This window comes from Scyliorhinus canicula, chromosome 6 (genome assembly GCF_902713615.1).
Source record: "Scyliorhinus canicula chromosome 6, sScyCan1.1, whole genome shotgun sequence".
Classification (NCBI taxonomy): Eukaryota; Metazoa; Chordata; class Chondrichthyes; order Carcharhiniformes; family Scyliorhinidae; genus Scyliorhinus; species Scyliorhinus canicula.
This window is the reverse complement of record NC_052151.1, coordinates 152,519,983-152,544,170: the sequence shown is the minus strand read 5'-3', so window position 1 is coordinate 152,544,170 and position 24,188 is coordinate 152,519,983. Positions and strand designations below refer to the sequence as shown.

The window sequence follows — 24,188 nt, the reverse complement described above, 5'->3', positions numbered from 1 at the left end:
ACGGGCCCTTAAAAGAGCCCCAAAGACCGAAAATAGCGGGAGCTACCGAACGTGCAGCTTAGCTCCGCATCACCGCAACCGGAAGTCCCGAGAGATAAATATTGACCAGGATATTAAGGATAACTGTCCTATTCTTCTTCAAATTAGTGCCATGAAATCTGTTACATCCACTTATGAGGGCAGACAGGACTCAAGTTATAATCTCATCCGTTAGATCACACCTCTAACAGTGCAGAACTGCCTCTGTACTGTAATGGAGTGTCAACCTAGATTTTTATGTCCAAGTCTTGGAATGGGACTTGAACGCAAAACCTTCCGACTCTGAGGCAAACGTGCCAGCAATTGAGCCACAGCCAAGACACATGGGGGTACAATTTAACGGGGAAAAAAAAGTGCCGTTTTAGGTGGACCCGATCCCCAGCACGGGCAAAATGTCCCCGGGTACTGCCAGCCGGGTATGGACTCTGCCACCTGAGGACATTGACAGCATCAGGTCTCAGGTGGCAGCGCAGGGTGTCTAAGTGACATCAGCAGTGCCAGGTTGCGACCCTACCAAGAGGCCAACCACCCGGAGTCCTCCAATTGCTTGGGGAGCCTCTCCCCCCCCGGCACCAAAGTGCCATTTTACCTGGTCCCCATTTGTGGAGACAATGCTAAACAGCGTCTGGCTTGGTTCTCTTCGGTGAGGCCGATAGATCCCAGGAGATAGTTAGCTCTGGCGTAGGCATTGTTAAGTGAACATTTAAGCTCACTTAGCTAGGCAAGTCTGGATCCCATCCATTGTAGATGGGATCCAGATTGCGATGTCTCTCGAGATATTAGAGTTAGATCTCGATGGGGCGTAACGACTTTTGGGAATACGGGTAGAGGCGCCTCGCAGCGTTTTCTGGCTGCGTTTCGTCCTGATTCTGGTGGGACGGGACTGGTAAATCGCACCGATTGTGTAGAATGTAAAACATCCTTATATGGGATATGCATCCGGAAAATCATAGAATTTACAGTGCATTCTCATTGGTTACAAGGAATTCAGTGAAAGTACATAATTTGTGGCAAGAATTCAAGAAAAACAACCAAAAGGAGATTGCAACATGATTGTGTTTTTTACATACTTATATATATAGTATTTGGTTTGATAATTGATTACAGGAGTAAAAGCCATTTGTTGGAATTTCAAAAGTATATTAACAGCCTCAATTATGTGAACAGTGCATAGGATTTCAAACCAGCAGTTCAATAATTTCTATTACTGCCTTATTTGTATTAAGAAATGGAATAAAGAAAGACACAATATGAAAACATGCAGACTATGAGACTTCAACGTACTGGAGTCATGGGTTTATCTGAGGGAGTTAGAAAAGTGTAGCTGAGGCCACAATGTGTGTATCATTCCAGATGCATAACTGCTCAAGCCCACAGGAACAAGTATACATACTTACACCTATGGAGGGAAGGTGAAAGACAGGAGGGAGAGCAGGTGGGAGGGATGAGTGAGGGAGGATGCAACGGAGTGGGGTCGAGGGAGGGAGAGGGGCAGGGAACGAGGGAGGGGAGGCGGGGAACGAGGGAGGGGAGGCGGGGAACGAGGGAGGGGAGGAGGGGAACGAGGGAGGGGAGGAGGGGAACGAGGGAGGGGAGGAGGGGAACGAGGGAGGGGAGGAGGGGAACGAGGGAGGGGAGGAGGGGAACGAGGGAGGGGAGGAGGGGGACGAGGGAGGGGGACGAGGGAGGGGGGCGGGGGACGAGGGAGGGGGGCGGGGGACGAGGGAGGGGGCGGGGGACGAGGGAGGGGGGCGGGGGACGAGGGAAGGGGGCGGGGGACGAGGGAGGGGGGCGGGGGACGAGGGAGGGGGGCGGGGACGAGGGAGGGGGCGGGGGACAAGGGAGGGGGGCGGGGGACGAGGGAGGGGGGCGGGGGACGAGGGAGCAGGGAAGAAGAGGAAGGGGGCGGGGGGGCGATGAGGAAGGGGGCGGGGGGCAGCCGCTGGGGGGGACAGCCGCTAGGGGGGGGCGGGGGGCAGCCGCTGGGGGGGGGGCGGGGGGCAGCCGCTAGGGGGGGGCGGGGGGCAGCCGCTAGGGGGGGCGGGGGGGAAGCCGCTAGGGGGGGCGGGGGGGGGGAAGCCGCTAGGGGGGGCGGGGGGCAGCCGCTAGGGGGGCGGGGGGCAGCCGCTAGGGGTGCGGGGGCAGCCGCTAGGGGGGCGGGGGGGCAGCCGCTAGGGGGGGCGGGGGGCAGCCGCTAGGGGGCAGCCGCTAGGGGGGGCGGGGGGGGCAGCCGCTAGGGGGGGGCGGGGGGCAGCCGCAAGGGGGCGGTGGGGGCACCTGCGAGGGGGCGGGGCGGGCACCTGCAAGGGGGCGGGGGGGCACCCGCGAGGGGGCGGGGGGGCACCCGCGAGGGGGCGGGGCAGCCGCGAGGGGGCAGCCGCGAGGGGGCTGGGGGGGCAGCCGCGAGGGGGCGGGGAGGGCAGCCGCGAGGGGGCGGGGAGGGCAGCCGGGGGGGGGCGGGGAGGGCAGCCGCGAGGGGGGCGGGGAGGGCAGCCGCGAGGGGGCGGGGAGGGCAGCCGCGAGGGGGCGGGGAGGGCAGCCGCGAGGGGGCGGGGAGAGCAGCCGCGGGGGGGGGGGGGGATGGAAGCCGCGAGGGGGCGGGGAGGGAAGCCGCGAGGGGGGCGGGGAGGGAAGCCGCGAGGGGGTGGGGAGGGCAGCCGCGGGGGTGGGGGAGGGAAACCGCGAGGGGGCGGGGAGGGAAGCCGCGAGGGGGCGGGGAGGGAAGCCGCGAGGGGGCGGGGAGGGAAGCCGCGAGGTGGCGGGGGGCAGCCGCGAGGGGGAGAGGCAGCAGCAAGGACGAGGGAGAAAAGGCACAGCTGGGGTGAGGGAGGCGGGGACGGATAGGCGGAGTGACTGAGGGTGTGGGGGGGGGGGGGGGAGGGGAGGGATAGGCAGAGCCAGGGTTGGAGGGTGGGGAGGGCTAGGCAGAGCCAGGGGTGGAGGGTGGGGAGGGATAGGCAGAGCCAGGGGTGGAGAGGGATAGGCAGAGCCAGGGGTGGAGGGATAGGCAGAGCCAGGGGTGGAGGGTGGGGAGGGATAGGCAGAGCCAGGGGTGGAGGGTGGGGAGGGATAGGCAGAGCCAGGGGTGGTGGGTGGGGAGGGATAGGCAGAGCCAGGGGTGGAGGGTGGGGAGGGATAGGCAGAGCCAGGGGTGGAGGGTGGGGAGGGGTAGGCACACCTGGGAAAGGAGGGAGGGATTGGTTAAGAAGCATATCGTAATGATCATTAAAACTATTTCACAAAAAGCAAATCATCATTGAGGGGAAGCCTGTCTTTTGTAACCATCTGTAGACAAAGCCAGCAATGGCCCCATTATCAATAAATATTAGGATCAACTTATCAACTTTAAAATGGAAGGCTGTTGATGACTGATTACATCCCTAGTTGCTCTTCATCTCTCAAAATGTAACTAAGGCCATTGGTCTTACAAATAGGTGGATCTGGATGACCACTCTGGCCTACGCAACCACTCCAATTGTCGTGTAAAAAGTTCTCACCTGCAATAATCTCACGCAATTTAGGATCCAAATTCACTGTGCATGGTAGAAATATTTTTACATCCCGTGCAGAAAGAATTGGCATTCTTGAAGATAGGAAAACTTCAAAGCTACGAATATCGCTGTCAATTTCTAGAAGCGGCTCGACATCTTTGGTAGTTGGTATGTTTTTGGAAATTCTGAAGGTAATAACAGAAAATACTACTATAAATTTAAATTGGATTTCTAGAACTGTCTGTCATGTCAGCATGTTGCGAAAGAAACACTTTCCATGTAAGCGATTTGTAGCATCTCAAAAATCTGCAATGGGGCATATAAAAACAAACTCCAATACAGATTTGAAAAATACAATGTTTTTCAACTTTTTATTACCAATATAATTTCACATGAAATTACAGTAGTATTGTAATATACACTTCCTGTCTAGAACAAGTTCTAAACATATTAATTTCCTTTTTTGAAACCAGAAAACCACAATCAGGAAGTGAATAATGCAATGGTACTAATATTTTCCCTTAAGTGAAGAAATTGGTCTAAAGTCTTCAACATTGTGTCAATTAAGTAAGTAATCAGTCTTCAGATAGTAGAATAGGTTAGATTTTCAGCAGATTCTTTCTTAGAAATTCAAAATCTCAAACTGTGAGGAGAAGACAGGCCGACAGTGGCACCGTGTCATGGGACAAGTAACCCAGAGGCCCAGGCCAATATTGGTGGAATTTAAGTTCAATCAATCAATAAATTTGGAACATAAAGCTAGTCTTAATAATAGTAACCATGACAACCGCCCTTTACGGAAGGAAATCTGGGCGACATGTGATACCATACCAACAGCAGTGTGGCTGGATATTGGGTGTGTTGCATTTGGAATTCCAGAAGACATTCGACAAGGTACCTCAAAAAAGTTAAGACAAAGGAAAAGAGCCCATGCTGTTGAAGGTGGTATATTGGCATGGATAGAGAACTCATGGGTATGAAACAGCGAGTGGCATTAAGGGGTTCTTTTTCAGGTTGGCGACCTGTAACCATTGGGGTTCCACAGGGATCAGTGCTGGGACTACAACTGTTTGCAATATCTCACAATGACTTGGAGGAAGGAAGCGAACGTGCTGTAGCCAAACTTGCAGGCAACACAAAAATAGGTGGAAAGGCAAGTTGTGAGATGGATACAAACAGTTTGCAAAGAGATATTGATAGGTTAAGTCAGTGGGCAGACAATTGGCGAATCGGAGTATAATTTGGTCCCTCTGGGTACCCAAACAGGTGCCGGTATGTGGCGATTCGGGGCTTTTCACAGTAACTTCATTGCAGTGTTAATGTAAGCCTACTTGTGACAATAAAAAAAAAGAAAATGTGAAGTTGTTCATTTTGGAAGGGAGAACAAAAGAACGGAAATTATTCAAATAGAGAAAAGCTGCAACACAAAGGGACTTGGGGTACTTGTTGCACGAAACACAGAAAGCTAGCACAGATGCAGCAGGTAATTAGGAAGTCTAATGGAATGTTGGCCCTTATTTCTTTTTAAAAATATATTTATTTTATTCCAAACACAATCAGTAATATACATACAGCAGTCCAATACAAACATGATTCATACAGGTTGTCAATTTTTCCCCTTTCTCCCCTAAACGACCCCCCCTCCCCCATACACGCTGGCAACAAATAGATCTTCAAGGGCAGAAAAAGCCTCCAGTGCACAGAAACCCCCTCTTCCGATTCCCGAAAAGCGAACTTAACCTCCGGTCTTAAAAATCCCCCAAACATGCCGAGACCCCCGGCACCACTACCGACTTCCAACTGAGTAAGATTCGCCGCAAAGCAATCAACGAGGTGACGACCAGGACATCGACCCCCTTCCCCTTCAGCAGCTTCAGCAAATCCGATACCCCAACAATCGCCACCAGAGAGATTGCCGACATCCTCCAACTATCTCTGACAGGGTCTCGAAAACCACTGCTCAGAAACACCCAAACGTTGTACATCCTTAGAACATGAGTGTGGTTCACCGGTCCCCTCCTACATCTCTCGCCTACAACTTCCACCTCCAGGAAAAATCCACTCCTATGGGCCTGTGTCCTACGGGCTCCATGCACCACCATGAACTGTATGTGACTCATCCTAGCACAGAATGAGGTTGAATTGATTTGTGCATTATTTCACTCCAGGCTTCTCCCCACCCCACCCAAGCTCAATGCGCAATTCCTCCTTCCATTTCCAATTTATCCCCTCCACTGGTGCCTTCTCAGTCTCCGCAATGCATCATAAATATCCCCAATCCGCCCCTCTCCCAACTCATCCAGAGTTAACTATCTAACAGCGTGTGCGTTGGCAACTGAGGGAATGAGGGCAGCTCCTTACGTACAAAATCCAGGACCTGAAAATATCTAAATTCACTCTTGGCAATTTAAACTTCTCCTGCAATCCCTCTAGCCCTTCAAGCCTCCTCTCTACAAAATGGTCACTAACCTGCTCTATCCATTACCCTCAGCAACTCCTGTACATTCCATCCATCCCTCATAGTATAAACCCGTGGTTCCCAGATATTGGAGCCAATAACGACATCTGTCCTATATCAACCTCAAATGATTCCAATTATTGAGAGATGACACAACGACTGGACTACTAGTGTACCTACCCGGAGAAAATGGGAGCGGGGCCATCACCAGAGCCACACATGAAGCCTCCTCCACCTGTACCCATTCTGACCACCCCGCTCCCCACCGTCATCTTACCTTCTACACATTTGCTGTCCACTAATAATAATACGAATCCTAGGCACCTTGCCACACAAATTCCAAAATCAATTCATCCACCCTCCAGAAAAAAGCCTTAGGAAGGTTTGCATCCTCCCCGCCAGAGACAGCTGCAGGGCATCCCACCTCTTCAAATCCTTGTTGGCCCCCTTATGGCGGCACGGTAGCACAGTGGTTAACACTGTTACTTCACAGCACAGCACCAGGGTCTTAGATTCGATTCCCGGCTTGGGTCACTGTCTGTGCGAAGTCAGCATATTCTCCCCGTGTCTGCGTGGGTTTCCTCCGGGTGCTCCGGTTTCCTCCAACAAGTCCCAAAAGAATGCCAGAGCAGGCTCAAGGGGTGAAATGACCTCCTCCTGTTCATATTTCTTATGTTGTAACTGCCCTCTGCAATGGCTTAGCAAGCCACTTAATTCAAGGGCAATTATGGTTGGGCAACAAATGCTGGCCTCAGGGCAGCACAGTGATACAGTGGTTAGCACTGCAGCCTCACGGCGCCGACGTCCCAGGTTCGGTCCCGGCTCTAGGTCACTGTCCGTAGGGAGTTTGCACATTCCCCATGTTTGTGTGGGTTGCGCCCCCACAACCCAGAAAGATGTGCAGGTTAGGTGAATTGGCTACGCTAAATTGCCCCTTAATTGGAAAAAATGAATTGGGTACTCTAAATATATTTTTAAAAATAATGCTGGCCTAGCTACCAATGCCCACGAAAGAATCAAGAAAGAAAACAAAATATTTACTTTATAACCTAAATACCTTTTTTCTCTCACGATTGGTCTAACAAATATAAATTTCATTTTTGATTCACTGGTCACTGCCAATAAACAAATTATTGAAAGTAGTTTTTTAAGAAACCATATCTATGCATTTCTTCAGTACACAAAGGAAACATTTAGTTCTGAAAATAATTGGTAATTAAACAGCTGATAGGGGTTGCTTTAAAGAATTTGAATTTCATTCTCAGCTGACATGTTACATGAAGAGGTCTAAAATAACTGTCAGCTGCAACCCCTGCCCCCAAGCTGCATCTCAATGGTGAGCACATTATGCAACCAACAAATGCTTTCAGTGCTTGAGGGATGCGAGTTCTGCACTGTTTTGGCATTTTATATATAACTCAAGTGTTACTGGTCTATAGAAAGGAAAAGTTGATTTTAAATATTGTGCAAGACAGCAAAAAAGACCTCTGGCCAAAATCCTCTTGCAGTTCACCAAAAAACATTCTAAAAGGCAAAAGTGAAACTTTGCAACAATTTTGCTGCCAAATCACAATTTAACACTTCAATTTCTCGCAAGACCACCTGTTTATTAATATTTTTTCCACAAATTAAATGCTTTTCAAAACTGCTCTCCATTCAATTCATATACACCATGCCTTATCCAAGGAACTGAATATAGAATGCATCACATATTTAAGTAAATCAGAAATAACAGTGTTTTTCTGATTATTCAATGATCATACGAATATTGGCAGACCAAAAATGCTGGAGGGAGAAATATCAAATTTATCGATCGAGTTTTTGTTTTATATTAAACGTCGGTGAGTGACCGAAGACAAAAAAAAGTCTGATATTAGTGGCCAAGGACATAAAAAGCCTGAATTTTCTTCTGTTAAGGAATCATATAATTATAGCACTTTTATCACAGAACCACAGAATTCCTACAGTGCAGAAGGAGGCCACTCAGTCCATCGGGTCTTCACCGGCCCTCTGAAAGAGCACCCCAAGGCCCATTCCCTCGCCTTATCCCCGTAACTCCACCTAACCTACATATCTTTGGCCCGAAGGGGCAATTCACCTAACTTACATATCTTTGGACTGTGGGAAGAAACCGGAGTACCCGGAGGAAACCCACGCAGACACACGAGAAAGTGAAAACACTACACATCACCCAAGCCAGAATTGAACCCATGTCCCTGGCGCTGTGAGGCAGCAATGCTCACCACTGTGCCACCTGTGCCCCATCTGTAATGAAATGCAAATCATTCTAGGCCACTTCTAATGTGTGGACTTATTAGACTTCATGTGGGTTGAAACATTAATGTTCCTTTTATTGTCAAGACTGTGAACCAATGCATTTGTACATAATCACCCAAGTGACATCAACATTTCAGCACTAATTGCAGTTAGTCATATACTACATGATGAGGTTTATGCCAACAAGACATGACCATGGTAAATTATGCACATGTGAAACAAAACAAAGGACTATAGCAGTGCTTCGCAAACTTGTTTTCCGATGAGATTCCATTTTAACTCTCCATCACCTTCTTGAGGACAATTAGGGATGGGTAACAAAAGCTGGCCTTGCTAGCATGCACACATTCGTGAAAATATGTATTAAAAAACTCTTATTGTGACCCTAGAAGCGAGCAAAAAAACAGCAATAACATTAGGTATTATTACTGAAATTCATGCATTATCGATCGACATATATACATCATATACATGTTAATATCTGTGTTTTAAAACAACTTTGTAAAAATATTTTATGCGCTCATGTAGGTTTCAGCCAAACTCTCAATTTTTGATGGTGACAGAAGGCTCAGTGAAATCCCTCTTCTCCCACCTACACCCATCCTCAATACACACACACACAGACGCACACATTCCAACCTCCCTCCCCTCCATTCATTCTTGAAAACTCCTCTACCAAACCATTCCCACGTCCACCTGGACTTCTCCACTTCGGCGACTTATCAATTAATGGAGTTCATTAAAAATGACAATCTCTTCAAAAAAAAATCCCACATTTGTTCAGAAAGCATCTCCAATTGGCAAATTGCCATACTTTTTGTAGACAAAAATCTAAAAGCATATAAGCAAATGCCTTTAAACATAGTAACAGAATACATCACTATCCAGAACTGCATTGTACTGTACATGTTTACAACGGCACCTGCCGTTAGACATCACTGTCCCATCTACTGAAAGCAGAATAACCTCAATGTCAAGTGCAGCCGATTACTTCCTCAGTTTCTAATCTCTAGAGCATTAAGTTTAATCCGAGTCTGGTGTAATGTGTCAGTGTTCTATTCTGATCAACAACAACTTTTAAAATTATAGTTTAAATTAAAGTGTCAGTGAGCAGATAGAGCATGACTTCAATTCCCTTTTTATGAAACCAGAAAACAACCACATTCAGGAAGTAAATGTGAGAATGCAATGGCACTAATTGGTATGACTTGAGTGAAGAAATGGTTCTACAATGCAAGGAGGGGGGCATGGATTTTTAAAATTATGAAATGAAATAAGAACACAAAGACCAACTGAGGGAATAAACTAATAATTGAAATGACATTATTTCAAATTCCAGGCACTTTGGCTGCACAAACACTGCCTCACAACTGTAAAGGAATGAAAATTCACCAAAGTTTCTACCAAATTTCAGTTGACCAATTCCTGCTCTCTCACCCCAGTTAGAAAGAAGAAATGCAACAAAGGGAAAAATTGGCGGATTACTTTCATACTTGCTTTGTTGAATAAAAAGACAAAATAGCTTGGAGATGAACTAAATAAAGCTTAAAAAGATTTATTTAACAACAGCACATTAAAAAAATGTAAATTAAGTTCAGCATGTTTGAAATGGGGAAATTAATTTAAATTAACCCTGAAGCACATAGTTACTCACCTTTCATAGATGTTTTTCAGGGTGAGATGATCTGGAACATTGTCAGTCTCTTCCAGGTATAAAATAAGCCAAGAGGTCCTGTATGGCCACTGTTCTGTGAGGTTTATCCAAGAAGCAAGCCGATCCCAGTTGAAACAAATCTGGTTAGCCCTTAGTAAACGTCCTGCAATGAAATTTTATTAACTCAGTCTTTGAAAGGCTTTCTTCCTGTGATCAGAATTACTTCCAAGACTGAAACAAATTATGAGATGCTATTTTAATTTAAAATCTAAACAAACCTGCAGGATAATTCTTGAAACCTGAAGCTAATGTCTGAACCATTAATACAGAAATTCATACAAATCTATTCTGAATTTTTTTAATGGGAACCAAGAGTTAAAGTTGTACATTGTTACATCTGTATCTTCCTAGTTATTTTTTAAACATATATTGAAATAAACCATGGCAAGTATGTCTGCCGAGGGAATAATTCTTAAATTCTTAAATAAGACTTAAATTCACAATTTCGTTGGTGACAGCCCATTGTGATGCAGATCAGCAATGAGCCATCGGAGCAAAAAACAAATAAAACATTTTAAGGGTATAATATATTTACTCAACTGCAAGTAACTACAAACTCCTGTTTAGTCCTCCTTGTAAATGGCCACTGTAAATTCTTAGTCTACCAGCCAAGCATTTGTAAAGATGTTTGAATATAAATCTAAGAGGGGTTTAATAATTATTTTCCAATGCAATGAGAGCTAATCATGTAGGAAAGATCACCATTAACGTACATCTTTCAACATGCCTTATTTTGCTGCACTGCCTATCTGCAAAACCTAAATTTCTGTAGTTGCTTTTGTTTGTCACACATTTATGTTCTCTTTGGACCATTTGAATAATGACCTTAAGCCTCTCTCTCTATTTGAGAGAGGTTAGCGGTTCTATAACTTTTGAGGGACCACTCCACATCAAACATAGGACAAAGTAAGGAACTACCACAACCAGTGCATGGATTGAAATCACACATTTAGTGTTATTTTGAATCATACTCTAGTCATCTAATCAACTAAACAACTGACCCCAACATTTATGTTACAGTATTTCTATGCAAGTTCCTATGTCCAGATTTATAATAAGATTTACCAATTTATCATTTACAATTGCACAGATTGACATTCGGAGATGTTAACTGAACTAATTTATGTCATGCCTCAGCCGTTTAACAAGAACAAAAACAGGTCCAGCCTAGGACCATTCTTTCCTGACATGTATAGCCATATATTCCTGGTACCATTGTAATTTTTGTCTCCATCTTCTCCAATGCCTTTTTAAAATATATTGTGAGGGGACTGGACAAAGACTTTGAAAATGGCTGAATCCAAGTCTGTCTGTGACCTTCAAAGAAAATATTCCACCTGGCAGTATCGGAGAAACGCGCAGTTATCTATGAGGAGCCACTAATGAGGCCCCCGTGGGCTGCTCAGGCAAAATTCAAAGAGCTCTACAAGGATCATCTGCATTTCATTAAAAAATAAATAAACTTAGGGTACCCAATTATTATTTTCCAATTAAGGGGCAATTTAGAGTGTCAGTACAGACTTGACCAGCCGAATAGCCCCCTTCTGCACCATAGGCATTCCTTGGAACCTCATATGCCAATTATTTGTGCCAGTTTATTAATGTCCCCAGTAGCCCTCCTCAGTACTGACTATCATGTCACTACCACCAACCCACCTCCTAACAACTTGACGCTAACCAGAAATTTAGAAATTGCGTTTTTAATTCCAAAGTCTTATTCTCTGACTTTATTTATTAATCTATTGAGAAGCACCTTATCAAAGGCTTTTTGGAAATCTATACAACTTTATCATTATCTACTCTGTCACCTCCTCAGAAAATTCAATAGCCGGTCAAGCAAGACTTTTTCTGGAAATTCAAGCTGACTATTCATTATTGCATATTTTTTTTCTAAGTGTTCTTCTATTCTCTGCTTTATAGAACATAGAACAGTACAGCACAGAACAGGCCCTTCGGCCCTCAATGTTGTGCCGAGCAATGATCACCCTACTCAAACCCACGTATCCACCCTATACCCGTAACCCAACAACCCCCCCTTAACCTTACTTTTTAGGACACTACGGGCAATTTAGCATGGCCAATCCACCTAACCCGCACATCTTTGGACTGTGGAAGGAAACCGGAGCACCCGGAGGAAACCCACGCAAACACGGGGAGGACACCCAGACTCCGCACAGACAGTGACCCAGCCGGGAATCGGACCTGGGACCCTGGAGCTGTGAAGCATTTATGCTAACCACCATGCTACCGTGCTGCTTTAGTAGCTGTTCTATAAATTTTTCCACACTGATGCTAAGGTCTATAATTTCCTGTCTTCCCTGTTAAATGTAGGAACCTATCCTCTGGCACTATACTTTTCACTAACACATCATTTGCACAGCAATGCCTCTTCTATCCCTGAAAACGTATTTTGAATTTGGGGGTGGGTTGGTGGTAGTGGCATGACCCTTGTAGAGCTCTTCGGACATCGCAAAGCACTTTATAACCAACTAAATACTTGTTTCTTTTTGAAGTGTAACCACTGTTCCGATGTAGGAAATCTTCTCTAGATTATTTTTAAATGCATGGATGCAAATCATCCCCTGGGGCCATCCTCCGAGTTTGATTTGTTTATTCAATACATTCTCTTTTTTAATATTTTAGACTCTCTTATCTCATTCTTTAACTATCACTCGAATTTACCTGTTTATCATTGATGAAAACCAAGTGAAATGATCGTCTCTTATGCACTGGAGTGCTACTTTGGGCCACAGTAGAGTGCTTAAGTGGGTGTTTTGTGACTGAGGGAAAGTAAGGGTTAATTTCTGCCGAACGTCTAGTCTTTCCTTAATTTGGTAATTAACTAAAAGCTATTGTTTGGGTTGGAAGGTGGTGAGTTTTGGGCCACTTTAAAGCAGGGTTCCTTCAGGCTCTGCTTGCAGCTGCAACTAGTTAATTAGCTATCTGGCTTAAACCGGTTTTCAGAGGCTAGATTCAGACAGTATAAATCTAGGCCATCTTACAGTGCTACCTTAGTTTGCACTAGAGTGCTACTTTGGGCTGCGTGCTTAAGTGGAAGTTTTTTACTGAGGTAGTTCTGAGGAGGGAGTGAGGTTGTCCTTTCATTTTCTTCCTGTCCTCAAAGGAGAGCGATGGCCTTGCAGCTGAGATCTTCGGGGCAATTAACAGCGGTTTTCAGACGTGACTTCACAGTTCAGAAAGTGACGTGGGACCAACTGATGCAGCTGATTGATGAACAGGTCCTGGTTTGCATTTTTCAAACTATATTAAATTGTAAGTCACTGTTTAGCAAGGGTAGGGACTTAGTTGATTTATTCTTTAATAATAAAAGTTTTCTAAAGGATTAAATTTAAACGGTTTAGTCATGGCAGGAGAGCTCAAAGCCGTGGGATACTCTTCCTGCTCTATGTGGGTGGCCGGGCACATTTCCAGTCCCCGGGACCAACATGTGTGCAAGAAGAGTGCCCAGCTGCAGCTCCTAGAAACTCAGGTTTCAGAGCTGGAATGGCGGCTGAGGACGCTGTGGAGCGTCCCCAAGTCTGAGAGCATCGTGGATAGCACGTTTCGAGTGGTGGTCGTACCACAGTTGAAGGGACTTAAGGAAGGGAATGGGTGATCAGTAGGCAGTCCAAGAGAAATAGGCAGGTAGTTCAGGAGTCCCCTGGGTCGCACCCACAAATTGGTATTCCATTTTGAAGGCTGATGAGTGTGCTGGTTCACTCAGGCCCAGGGAGTGCAGACTGAACCAAGCTTCGGGCACCACAAACTTTGGGAGGAGTTTAAACTAATTTGGTAGGGGGAGGGAACACAGACTGTTAATAGAATTGGGACACAGCATAATACAATAAAGGTACCTCTCAGGTAAGAGGGAATACTACTGTATTAAGTTTCAAGGGAGTACAGCAAGGCTGGATGGCCTCTACTTTAATGCCAGGAATATTATAGGTAAAATGGATGAGTTAAGGGGAGGATGGGACATGTGGAATTGTGATAGACATCACAAACACATAGTTGAGGGAGGGGCAACATTGGCAGCTCAACATTCCGGAATATAGAATCTTCAGACGAGAGAGTAGGGGGTAAAAGAGGAGGAGGTATTGCATTATTCGTTAATAAGAACATAATAAGAAGATAAGAACTAGGAGTAGGCCATCTGGCCCCTCGAGCCTGCTCCTCCATTCAATGAGATCATGGCTGATCTTTTGTGGACTCAGCTCCACTTTCCGGCCCGAACACCATAACCCTTAATCCTTTTATTCTTCAAAAAACGATCTATCTTTACCTTAAAAACATTTAATGAAGGAGCCTCAACTGCTTCACTGGGCAAGGAATTCCATAGATTCACAACCCTATGGGTGAGGAAGTTCCTCCTAAACTCAGTCCTAAATGTACTTCCCCTTATTTTGAGGCTATGCCCCATAAGAACATAAGAACTAGGAGCAGGAGTAGATTAAGGAGTCAGTTGCTACAGTAAGGAGAGATAATATCGTGAAGGTGGCATCAAATGAAGCTTTGAGGGTAGAGTTTAGGAATAAAAAAAGGACAGCCAGACCCCCAGAAAGTCAGTGGGAAATTGAGAAGCAAATCTATGTACAATTCACGGAGGGGTTTAAAAATAATAACAAAGGGTGTTTATATTAGGTGGTTTCAACTTTCCCAACATTAATTGGGATAGTCATAGTGTTAAGGGCTGAGATGGAGTGGAGTTCTTAAAACATATACAGGAAAACCTTTCAGGTCAATTTAAAAATTAAAAAAAGACTGAGGGTGATGACAGACAGCTGATTTAATGGCTGGAAGCCATGTCCAGTGACGTACCACAGGAATCTTTGTTGAGTCCCCTATTATTCATCATTCATATAAACAACATAAATGACTATGTAGGGTGGGGCTGGGGGGCTGGTGGGATTAGTAAATTTGCAGATGACACAAAGATTGACTGGGTGGTTAAGTGAGGTTGAGTGTCTTGGGAAGATACAGATGGGATGGTCAAATGGTAGATGGAATTTAACCCTTAAAGTGTGAGATGATACACTTTGGTGAAATTTGACAAGGAAGTATTCAACGAATGGCATGTCACTGGGAAGTTCTGTGGAACAAAGGGACCTTGGCATGTTTGATCCATAGATCTCTGAAGGCAGGAGGGCAGGTTAATAGGGTGGTGAAAAAGGCATATGGAACACTTGCCTCTTGCCTCTATCAAACGAGACTTGGATTACAAAAGCAGGGAGGTCATGTTGGAGTCGTATAAAACTTGGAGGCCACGGGGGGGGGGGGGGGAATGATTTTTACCCAGCCGACGGTTGGAATGCACTAACTGGGAGGTTAGAATGGTAGAGGCAGGTTGCCTCACACCCTTTAAAACATATCTGGATCACCACTTGATAACATTGAAGGCTACGGGCCGTGCTGGAAAATGGGATTAGGCAGATAGATCAGGTGTTTTCCACATGTCGGTGAAAACCCGATGGACCTCTTCTGCATTTTTCTGCGATGTGATACATAATATTTCATCCATCGCACTATTACTTGTGGTATTATCCGAACTATCCCTAAATGTTCCTATTCCTAATCTCGTCATATTCTCTTTTTTCTGTTGTCTTTGTTCTTAATATATGTTTTCCTCACTGTCAATTGTTCCTTTATGTGTTTTTTCATTAATGGAATGAAATATTTAGTTTGTTCTTTCCTTTCAGCAGCAAGTAAGTTTCCTACACTGCATTCAACCCAGCTTTAAATGTTTCCCATTATTGTTCGAAACTGTTGTTTGCCAATATTGTTGTTTCCTTGAGTTCTATTCTCAGCGCCTCAAAGGTAGCTTTCCTAAATTTATTAACCAACGATTCTTCATACTTGTGTCCTTCTCTATTACTTGAACCAGAAAGTATCATTACTGCACTGAAATTATTCCATGGTAGTGAGCTTCACTTTATTGATTCTGAATGAGTTTTTTGAACCATCTCTTAGTGCAAATACTCAGTCAATGCACCTTCAATTGTTGCCATGCAAGGTCCTATATAAAACATAACTACTGCGTTTATCAAGAAAAAAAAGTAGTAACAGAAGTAATATAATTATTTGGAAAACACCACCATAATTACAGATCAGGAATCCGATGAAGGAGTTTGGAGTGGTTCAAATTCTATCATCACTCCATTTTGCCAGGCATCATATGGTACACAAGCAGCTGAGGAATAATGATATCTAGACTGCAGGATTAAATGCAACAGTGTAATAACTGCACAGGATTTTGAACAATAATCTATAGTTTGTTGGAAAATAAGGACCCATCAAAGGTTTAACAAGCACCTGTGATCTTAAAAACGCTAATCGAAAAGCAGAATACGGTGGATACTGGAAATCTGCAACAAAAACGGAAAATGCTGGAAACACTCAACAGGTTATGGCAGCATCTATGGAGAGAAATAGAGTTAATGATTCAGGCTTGTGATCTTTCATCAGGACCAAGAAAATTAGAAATGCAATAGGTTTTGATCAAGGGGTGGGTGGGACAAGGACAAAAGGAAGGTTTGTGATAGAGTGAAAGGTTGGAGAGTTGAGTGACAGAAGAGTTAGCCTTCCTGGGCAAAGAGAATGGTGGTCTTAATATATTTATACATCTTAAATATTAACCATATCAGGCATCTGTAGCAGATTGTTTATTAGTGTATATTTGCAAGTACATTTCCATGAAAACCATTTAAAAGAATGACTGCTCACCTGTTACCGAAACAATGTTGAGCAATCGCCTCATAGTCTGAGGACTAATGTCACTGAACCAATCTTCAGTAACCAGAAGCTTGGTCAGATCAAAAGACATCTGCCTTGTAACTTGCCGCTGCATCTGTCGGCGACGATATGTATCCTGTTGATACAAAAAGTGATCAACATGTACAGAAAAGGAGAGAAAGACTGAAGGAAAGAATTTGCATAAAGTTCTTCACCATCTCAAACCACCCCAAAGAGCTTTATAGGGTAATCAAGTAGTTTTACAGTTTAACAATGGAAAATATGGCAGTCAATATATAAACGTTAATGAGTTAAATGACAAGGTGGTCTGGATGATTGATTTTAGATGAGGGATAGGATGTTGGGAGAACCCCCCTGCTCATCTCTTAATGGTGCCAAGGGATTATTGACATACGAAGGCACACAGAAGTCTGATTTACCACTTCATCATTCTTTCAGTGCTCCATTGAAGTGACTACTTACTCCGAGCCCAGGTTGGCAGCTGAAGGCAATAAATGCAGGATTTAAAATGTTTAAACATTAAGTTTACAGTTCTAATGAAAGATTCATTTTGTCAGAACTTAGCCAAAAATAGTGGTAACTCATCCCTCAAACGCTGCTGCACCGACCTTATGATGAATAAATTATGTTCCTTTTAATGAGACATATAAGCAAGATCAAACGTACCTTTGAAATGTGGTCCCTTTGGCATATACTTGGGTTATTAATCATTGCTGCTGGAAAAGCTCTTTTCCACACCTTATCGGCCACAAATTAATCCCCATTATGCCAACTGGATCTTAAATTCTTAACTAAAAATTAAGGTATTTCCTCCTCTGCCCTCCTCTTGGGTTTCACTGTACCGTACAGTGTGCTCTGTTGGGTATAGTGGTAACCTTTTCCCTAGCTTCCACCATCACTTTGAAGGTAGCTGTAAGCAGAAGTGCAAGAATGGCCCAGAACAACCCATGCCTATGGGAATCGGTTAATCACTCCACAATTTTATGCAAGCTTAATCAATACGGAATCCAACATGTCGCAACATCTTACACTGGACTATCATTATTAGTTAATATGGTTGCTATAAACTATATTACCCACGCAAGGCAGCTTAGTAATTTTACATTTATTACAAGGCACAAAAACAGATCCTCATAGGACCTTTACTTCGATATACAATAGTAAGAAAAGTCACCATAGTCTCAGATGACCATAGGCTGCTCTCCTCTTTGATAGAGAGCGCTGACTGGTGGTGATTTAACCCAAGGAGTATCACACCTTAGGGGAGGGGCAAAGTTGAGAAAGTCATGAATAACCTCAACTGGTACGGGAATTGAATCCATGCTGCTGGCCTCGCTCTGCATCACAAACTAGCTGGCAAGCCAACTAAGCTAAAAGTCTTTTATTTATTAATTTAAAAAAAAAAAGAGTACCCAATTATTTTTTATTTCCAATTAAGGGGCAATTTAGCATGGCCAATCCGCCTACCCTGCACATCCTTAGGTTGTGGGGGGGGGGGACCCATGCACACACGTGGAGAACGTGAAAACTCCACAGGACAGTGACCCAGGGCTGGGATGAAACTCAGGCCCACGGCACGTGAGGCAGCAGTGCTAACCACTGTGCTACCGTGCTGCCCACTAAACCAAATATTCAATATGAAATGAAATGAAATGAAAATCGCTTATTGTCACGAGTAGGCTTCAATGAAGTTACTGTGAAAAGCCCCTAGCCGCCACATTCCGGCGCCTGTCCGGGGAGGCTGGTACGGGATGCACAAATTACCAATCCTAACTCCACTGTACCAGATATTCAACAGTCTCATTATGCACAAATTACCAATCCTAACTCCACTATTAATTTCTCTTCCAGGAGGTGATGTTTGAAAGGACATAACTCTCAGTGAATATGAATTTCGAGGATTACTTTTAAAATTACATTGAAAGTAGATCAATCGTAAAGCATCATGTAAAGCATCAGATGAAGGGGGAAAAAAAATTAAATTTAAAACTGTTTCTTACCCTTCTATTGAGTGCTGTCTTACTGCCAAGTTTGGTCAATTCGCCTAAACTGTGCTGTGAAAGTTTTCGATCATTTTCTTCATGCCAACCTGCAGCACAGTAACAATGATAATTAAAACTTATTTTTACTGCCGAATGATCGGAAACACAGTTAGAATGGTTAGGAAATACATATTGTAAATTTTAAGTCACTGACTATATTCTTACTTGTGCAATCTGAGTTTCCAACATCTCCATTAGATGGCACTGCAGCAAAGATCTTCTTTGTACTGCTTAGCCCACGACTGTTTAGATAAACGGGAAGATGGACTATATTCCGCATATAGTCATGTCCATTTATATTAGAGTCTCTTAAAACACTGTTCAGATTTTGATTGATAGCCTTTATGATGATATGTGGATCACTGGCAAAAACGGCAATAAAGGGACCTTTGGAAAACAGTACACGTACCTAGAAGAAAATTGTATGGTAAAGTTGCCATTTAAAACACGAAGCTCAAGGATCAATAGATCTCACAAATACTGATGCATGCCCATCTTCTTCTAATTTGAAATATTTCTATCACGTCATCCCCGAATAATAATAATCTTTATTATTGTCACAAGTAGGCTCAGATTAACACTGCAATAAAGTCACTGTGAAACGCCCCTAGTCGCCATATTCCGGCGCCTGTTTGGGAACACGAAGGGAGAATTCAGAATATCCAATTCACCCAACAAGCTCGTCTTTCGGGGCTTGTTTGAGGAAACCGGAGCACCCGGAGGAAACCCACGCAGACGCAAGGAGAATGTGCAGACTCTGCATGGACAGTGACCCAAGTCAGAATCAAACCTGGGACTCTGGCGCTGTGAAGCAACAGTGCTAACTACTGTGCTGCCCTAGTTTCCTCTGACCTCTTTTGTAGCAAAACTCAATCTTCAAGACTTTTCATTTTTGTAGTCCCCATAACAGTGTTATTCTGGTTAATCTGATATATGTTATCTAATGCTTCGACATCCCTCCTATAATGTGTAGTATACATTCCACACAGTATTCCAATTGTAGTCTTACTTATATGGACTGCATCCCAACATTTAAATTGTTTACCATTTGCCATGAAATTCTGTGTTCCACTAGCCTTTGTAGAGGCAATTTGTATCCAAAATACTACTGTCCCTTTTGTCCTATTGGTTTCAGTTTTGCTAACAAACCTACTGCCTGGAATTTTACAGGTGTTGGGATTCTCTTTTCCCCACCAACAGTGCGCCTACACCCCTGGGCTTCCTGGCACATGGGGTGACTTCAATGGGAAATCCAATTGACAAGCGGTGGGAAGAGAGAATCCCGCTACCAGCGAATGGCGCGCTGCCAAGAAATATGCAGCTGGGAGATTGTCGAATCCCATCCATTGTTTGCTAATTGATCAAATTATTTTAAAAGTTCATATACAGAACGTTAATTGCACTGTCCTCATATCTAGAATGGTCAAAGAATGCTACAGCACAGGCAGTAGCCATTCTGCCCAGTATGTCTGTGCTGGCTCTCCAAAGTAGCAATTCATCTAGCATCAGTAACCTCCCTTCTCGCCGTAGCCCTGTACATTCTTCTCTGTTTACGCATCAAAAAAACTCAGTTTAGTCAAACATAATATGCCTTTAACTAATTTGTACACACTCTCGTTTAGAACTCTGTGCTTGTCCACATGGCTGTTAAAAGGTTCTCCATATTTTAGTTTAAAAAGCTGCCTCATCACTGACAAAGTGACTGACCTATATTCACCAGGTTTTATCCTTCTTGCCTTTTTTGAGCAAAGGTGTAACATTTTACATCCTTTAGTCCTCTGGTACCACAACTGTATCTAAGGATTGGAAGATGATGGCCAGCACTTGCGCAATATACACCTTTGTTGTGCTGTAGCCATCTAAGATGGCCACTTGCAAAGGACCATAGAATTGTGGTCAACTTGGACACAGCCTCTGCGTATTGTGCAAAGAAGCTAGACCTGACCGAAACTTGCACCCATTAAAAGTCAATCACCATTTCCCCCAGGACAATAGCGTTTGAATCAAGGAGCTACAACAGTAACAGACCAACCGGCGCCACTTCCCCTTATTTGGAAAGGCCTACATGCCTGGAACAATGAGAGCTAGGACCCGCCCATGCGCTGAGGTATTCCGCCCCTTAATTGGCCAGGATCTATGAGGGTGATCGAAACCCTATCGATCCATTGGAGCTGGAATTAGGACTGCCCAAAAGGGTGCAAAAGAGGAGGATAAGAAGCCCTACACACTCGGGATCGGCCTCTTTTGGACCGGCCTGCTTGAGACCAATTGCAACATATCAACCAGCCAAGTTCAAGGACCCGCGATCGCTATCTGAAGGACGGGCCCAGCTGAGACAAACCTGAAGACTTCCAACCAACCCGCGTGGACACAGATAAAGGCCTTATCTCCCGCACAGAGCCGGTCGCCCCGAGGTTAAGTAAAGGTAATCTTAGTTATTAGATTTAGTTTAGTGCGTAGCCGCGTGAATCATTGCATATAAACAGTTTTCAGTCGCACTAATAACTGGTTGTGTGGTAATTCGGTCAATATAAGAAACAGCTTGTGGTTCACATAGAAATAAAGTCAGCAGTGCTCAGCACAGCAGGGTAACTTGTGTAGTTTAGTACTGCCAGTCTTTCTGGTATGTCATCCATTATCCAGACAATTGTAGCTCTGGTAAACACAAATGCAAAATATCCACTTAATACCGCAGTCATGCCTTCTGCCTCCTCCAATAGCTCTCCATTTTGGTTGCTAATCTGCACCACCACCACTCTGAACTCTTAATAAAAGATCTATACAAAACCTCAATTCTCTTTTATGTCAGTTGTCAATCCATCTCACAATGCCCTACTACATACTTTTTTCCACTTATCCTCTGCATTTTTTATATTCAGCCTTACTCTCCTTTATATTAACTATCATATGGCCTCTGTGTTTCATCCTACACTCTAACTCCCAACGTCCAAGGAGCTGATTTTGGCTGACTTCCCTTTCCCACGGTGGAAATTTATCGCGACTACGCTCAAAACATATCCTCTTCAAAGGACGTCCATTGTTCCATTTTATTTCTGCCTTCATGCTAATTTCTCATCGCACTTCATTTTAGGTGGCTTACACATATTTTAGGAATACCATTCCTTTTTCTCCATTTACTTCCTTACCATGCAAATTCATAAATCTCCAACATACATACATAAAGCATACATAAGATCGAGGCGACTGAAAACTGATGAAGCTTTGGAGGAATATCGGGAAAGTAGGACAAATCTCAAATGCGCAATAAAGAGGGCTAAAAGGGGTCATGAAATATCTTTGGCTAACAGGGTTAAGGAAAATCCCAAAGCCTTTTATTCGTATATAAGGAGCAAGAGGGTAACTAGAGAAAGGATTGGCCCACTCAAAGACAAAAGAGGGAATTTATGTGTGGAGTCAGAGGAAATCAGTGAGATTCTTAATGAGTGCTTTGGATTGGTATTCACCAAGGAGAGGGGCATGACGGATGTTGAGGCTAGGGATGGATGTTTAAATACTCTAGGTCATGTCGGCATAAGGAAGGGGGAGGTTTTGGGTATTCTAAAAGGCATTAAGGTGGACAAGTCCCCAGGACCGGATGGGATCTATCCCAGGTTACTGAGGGAAGCGAGCGACAAAATAGCTGGGGCCTTAACAGATATCTTTGCAGCATCCTTGAGCACGGGTGAGATCCCGGAGGACTGGAGAATTGCTAATGTTGTCCCTTTGTTTAAGAAGGGTAGCAGGGATAATCCAGGGAATTATAGACCTGTGAGCTTGACGTCAGTGGTAGGCAAACTGTTGGAGAAGATACTGAGGGATAGGATCTATTCACATTTGGAAGAAAATAGACTTATCAGTGATAGGCAGCATAGTTTTGTGCAGGGAACGTTATGTCTTACAAACCTAATAGAATTCTTTGAGGAAGTGACAAAGTTAATTGATGAGGGAAGGGCTGTAGATGTCATATACATGGACCAGTAAGGCGTTTGATAAAGTTTCCCATGGCAGATTGATGGAAAAAGGGAAGTCCGATGGGGTTCAGGGTATACTAGCTAGATGGATAAAGAACTGGCTGGGCAACAGGAGACAGAGAGTAGTGGTGGAAGGGAGTATCTCAAAATGGAGAAAGGTGACTAGTGGTGTTCCACTGGAATCCGTGCTCGGACCACTGTTGTTTGTGATATACATAAATAATCTGGACGAAGGTATAAGTGGTTGATGAGCAAGTTTGCAGATGGTACTAAGATTTGTGGAGTTGCAGATAGCGAGGCAGACTGTCAGAGAATACAGCAAAATATAGATAGATTGGAGAGTTGGGCAGAGAAATGGCAGATGGAGTTCAATCCAGGCAAATGCGAGGTGATGCATTTTGGAAGATCTAACTCAAGAGCAGACTATATGGTCAATGGAAGAAGAGTCCTGGGGAAAATTGATGAGAGATCTGGGAGTTCAGGTCCATTGTACCCTGAAGGTGGCAACGCAGGTCGATAGAGCGGTCAAGAAGGCATATAGCATGCTTGCCTTCATCGGACGGGGTATTGAGTACAAGAGTCGGCAGGTCATGTTACAGTTGTAAAAGGACTTTGGTTAGGCCACATTTGGAATACTGCGTGCAGTTCTGGTCGCCACATTACCAGAAGGATGTGGATGCTTTAGAGAGGGTGCAGAGGAGGTTCACCAGGATGTTGCCTGGTATGGAGGGTGCTAGCTATGAAGAAAGGTTGAGTAGATTAGGATTGTTTGCATTGGAAAGACGGAGGTTGAGGAGGGACCTGATTGAGGTCTACAAAATTATTTTCATTGGAAAGACGGAGGTTGAGGAGGGACCTGATTGAGGTCTACAAAATTATGAGAGGTATGGACAGGGTGGATAGCAACAAGCTTTTTCCAAGAGTGGGGGTGTCAATTACAAGGGGTCACGATTTCAAGGTGAGAGGGGGAAAGTTTAAGGGAGATGTGCGTGGAAATTTTTTAACGCAGAGGGTGGTGGGTGCCTGGAACGCTTTGCCAGCGGAGGTGGTAGAGGCGGGCACGATAGCATCATTTAAGATGCATCTGGACAGATATATGAACAGGTGGGGAACAGAGAGAAGTAGATACTTGGAAAATAGGCAACAGGTTTAGATAAAGGATCTGGATCGGCACAGGCTGGGAGGGCCGAAGGGCTTGTTCCTGTGCTGTAATTTTCTTTGTTCTCTGTATTAATTTTGCTCTTCTTAACTCATCTCCCTCCTGTGTACAGATTTCCTCTTCCATTTCCCTTCCAGAATACAGCCCTGCTAACATATCAATTAAAAAAAAAAAAATCTTTCATCCCCAACTACGTTGACTGCTGGAACCTCTTTTTGCTGCATATCTACAGCATATACACCTGCTATGAAAATTGTGATCAGTATGTTCATTTCAAACATTGCTCA

The 24,188-nt window shown here is 44.3% G+C and overlaps 1 protein-coding gene across 1 annotated transcript in view; it reads right to left on the bottom strand.

Moving 5' to 3' along the window:
* kidins220b (kinase D-interacting substrate 220b) overlaps positions 1-24,188 on the bottom strand; it is a 241,804-nt gene that overhangs the window by 58,354 nt on the left and 159,262 nt on the right. The window contains 5 exon segments of the mRNA XM_038800309.1: positions 3,537-3,715; positions 9,920-10,082; positions 16,700-16,844; positions 18,730-18,818; positions 18,937-19,180. Of these exon segments, the coding sequence (XP_038656237.1) occupies positions 3,537-3,715; positions 9,920-10,082; positions 16,700-16,844; positions 18,730-18,818; positions 18,937-19,180 (820 nt within the window).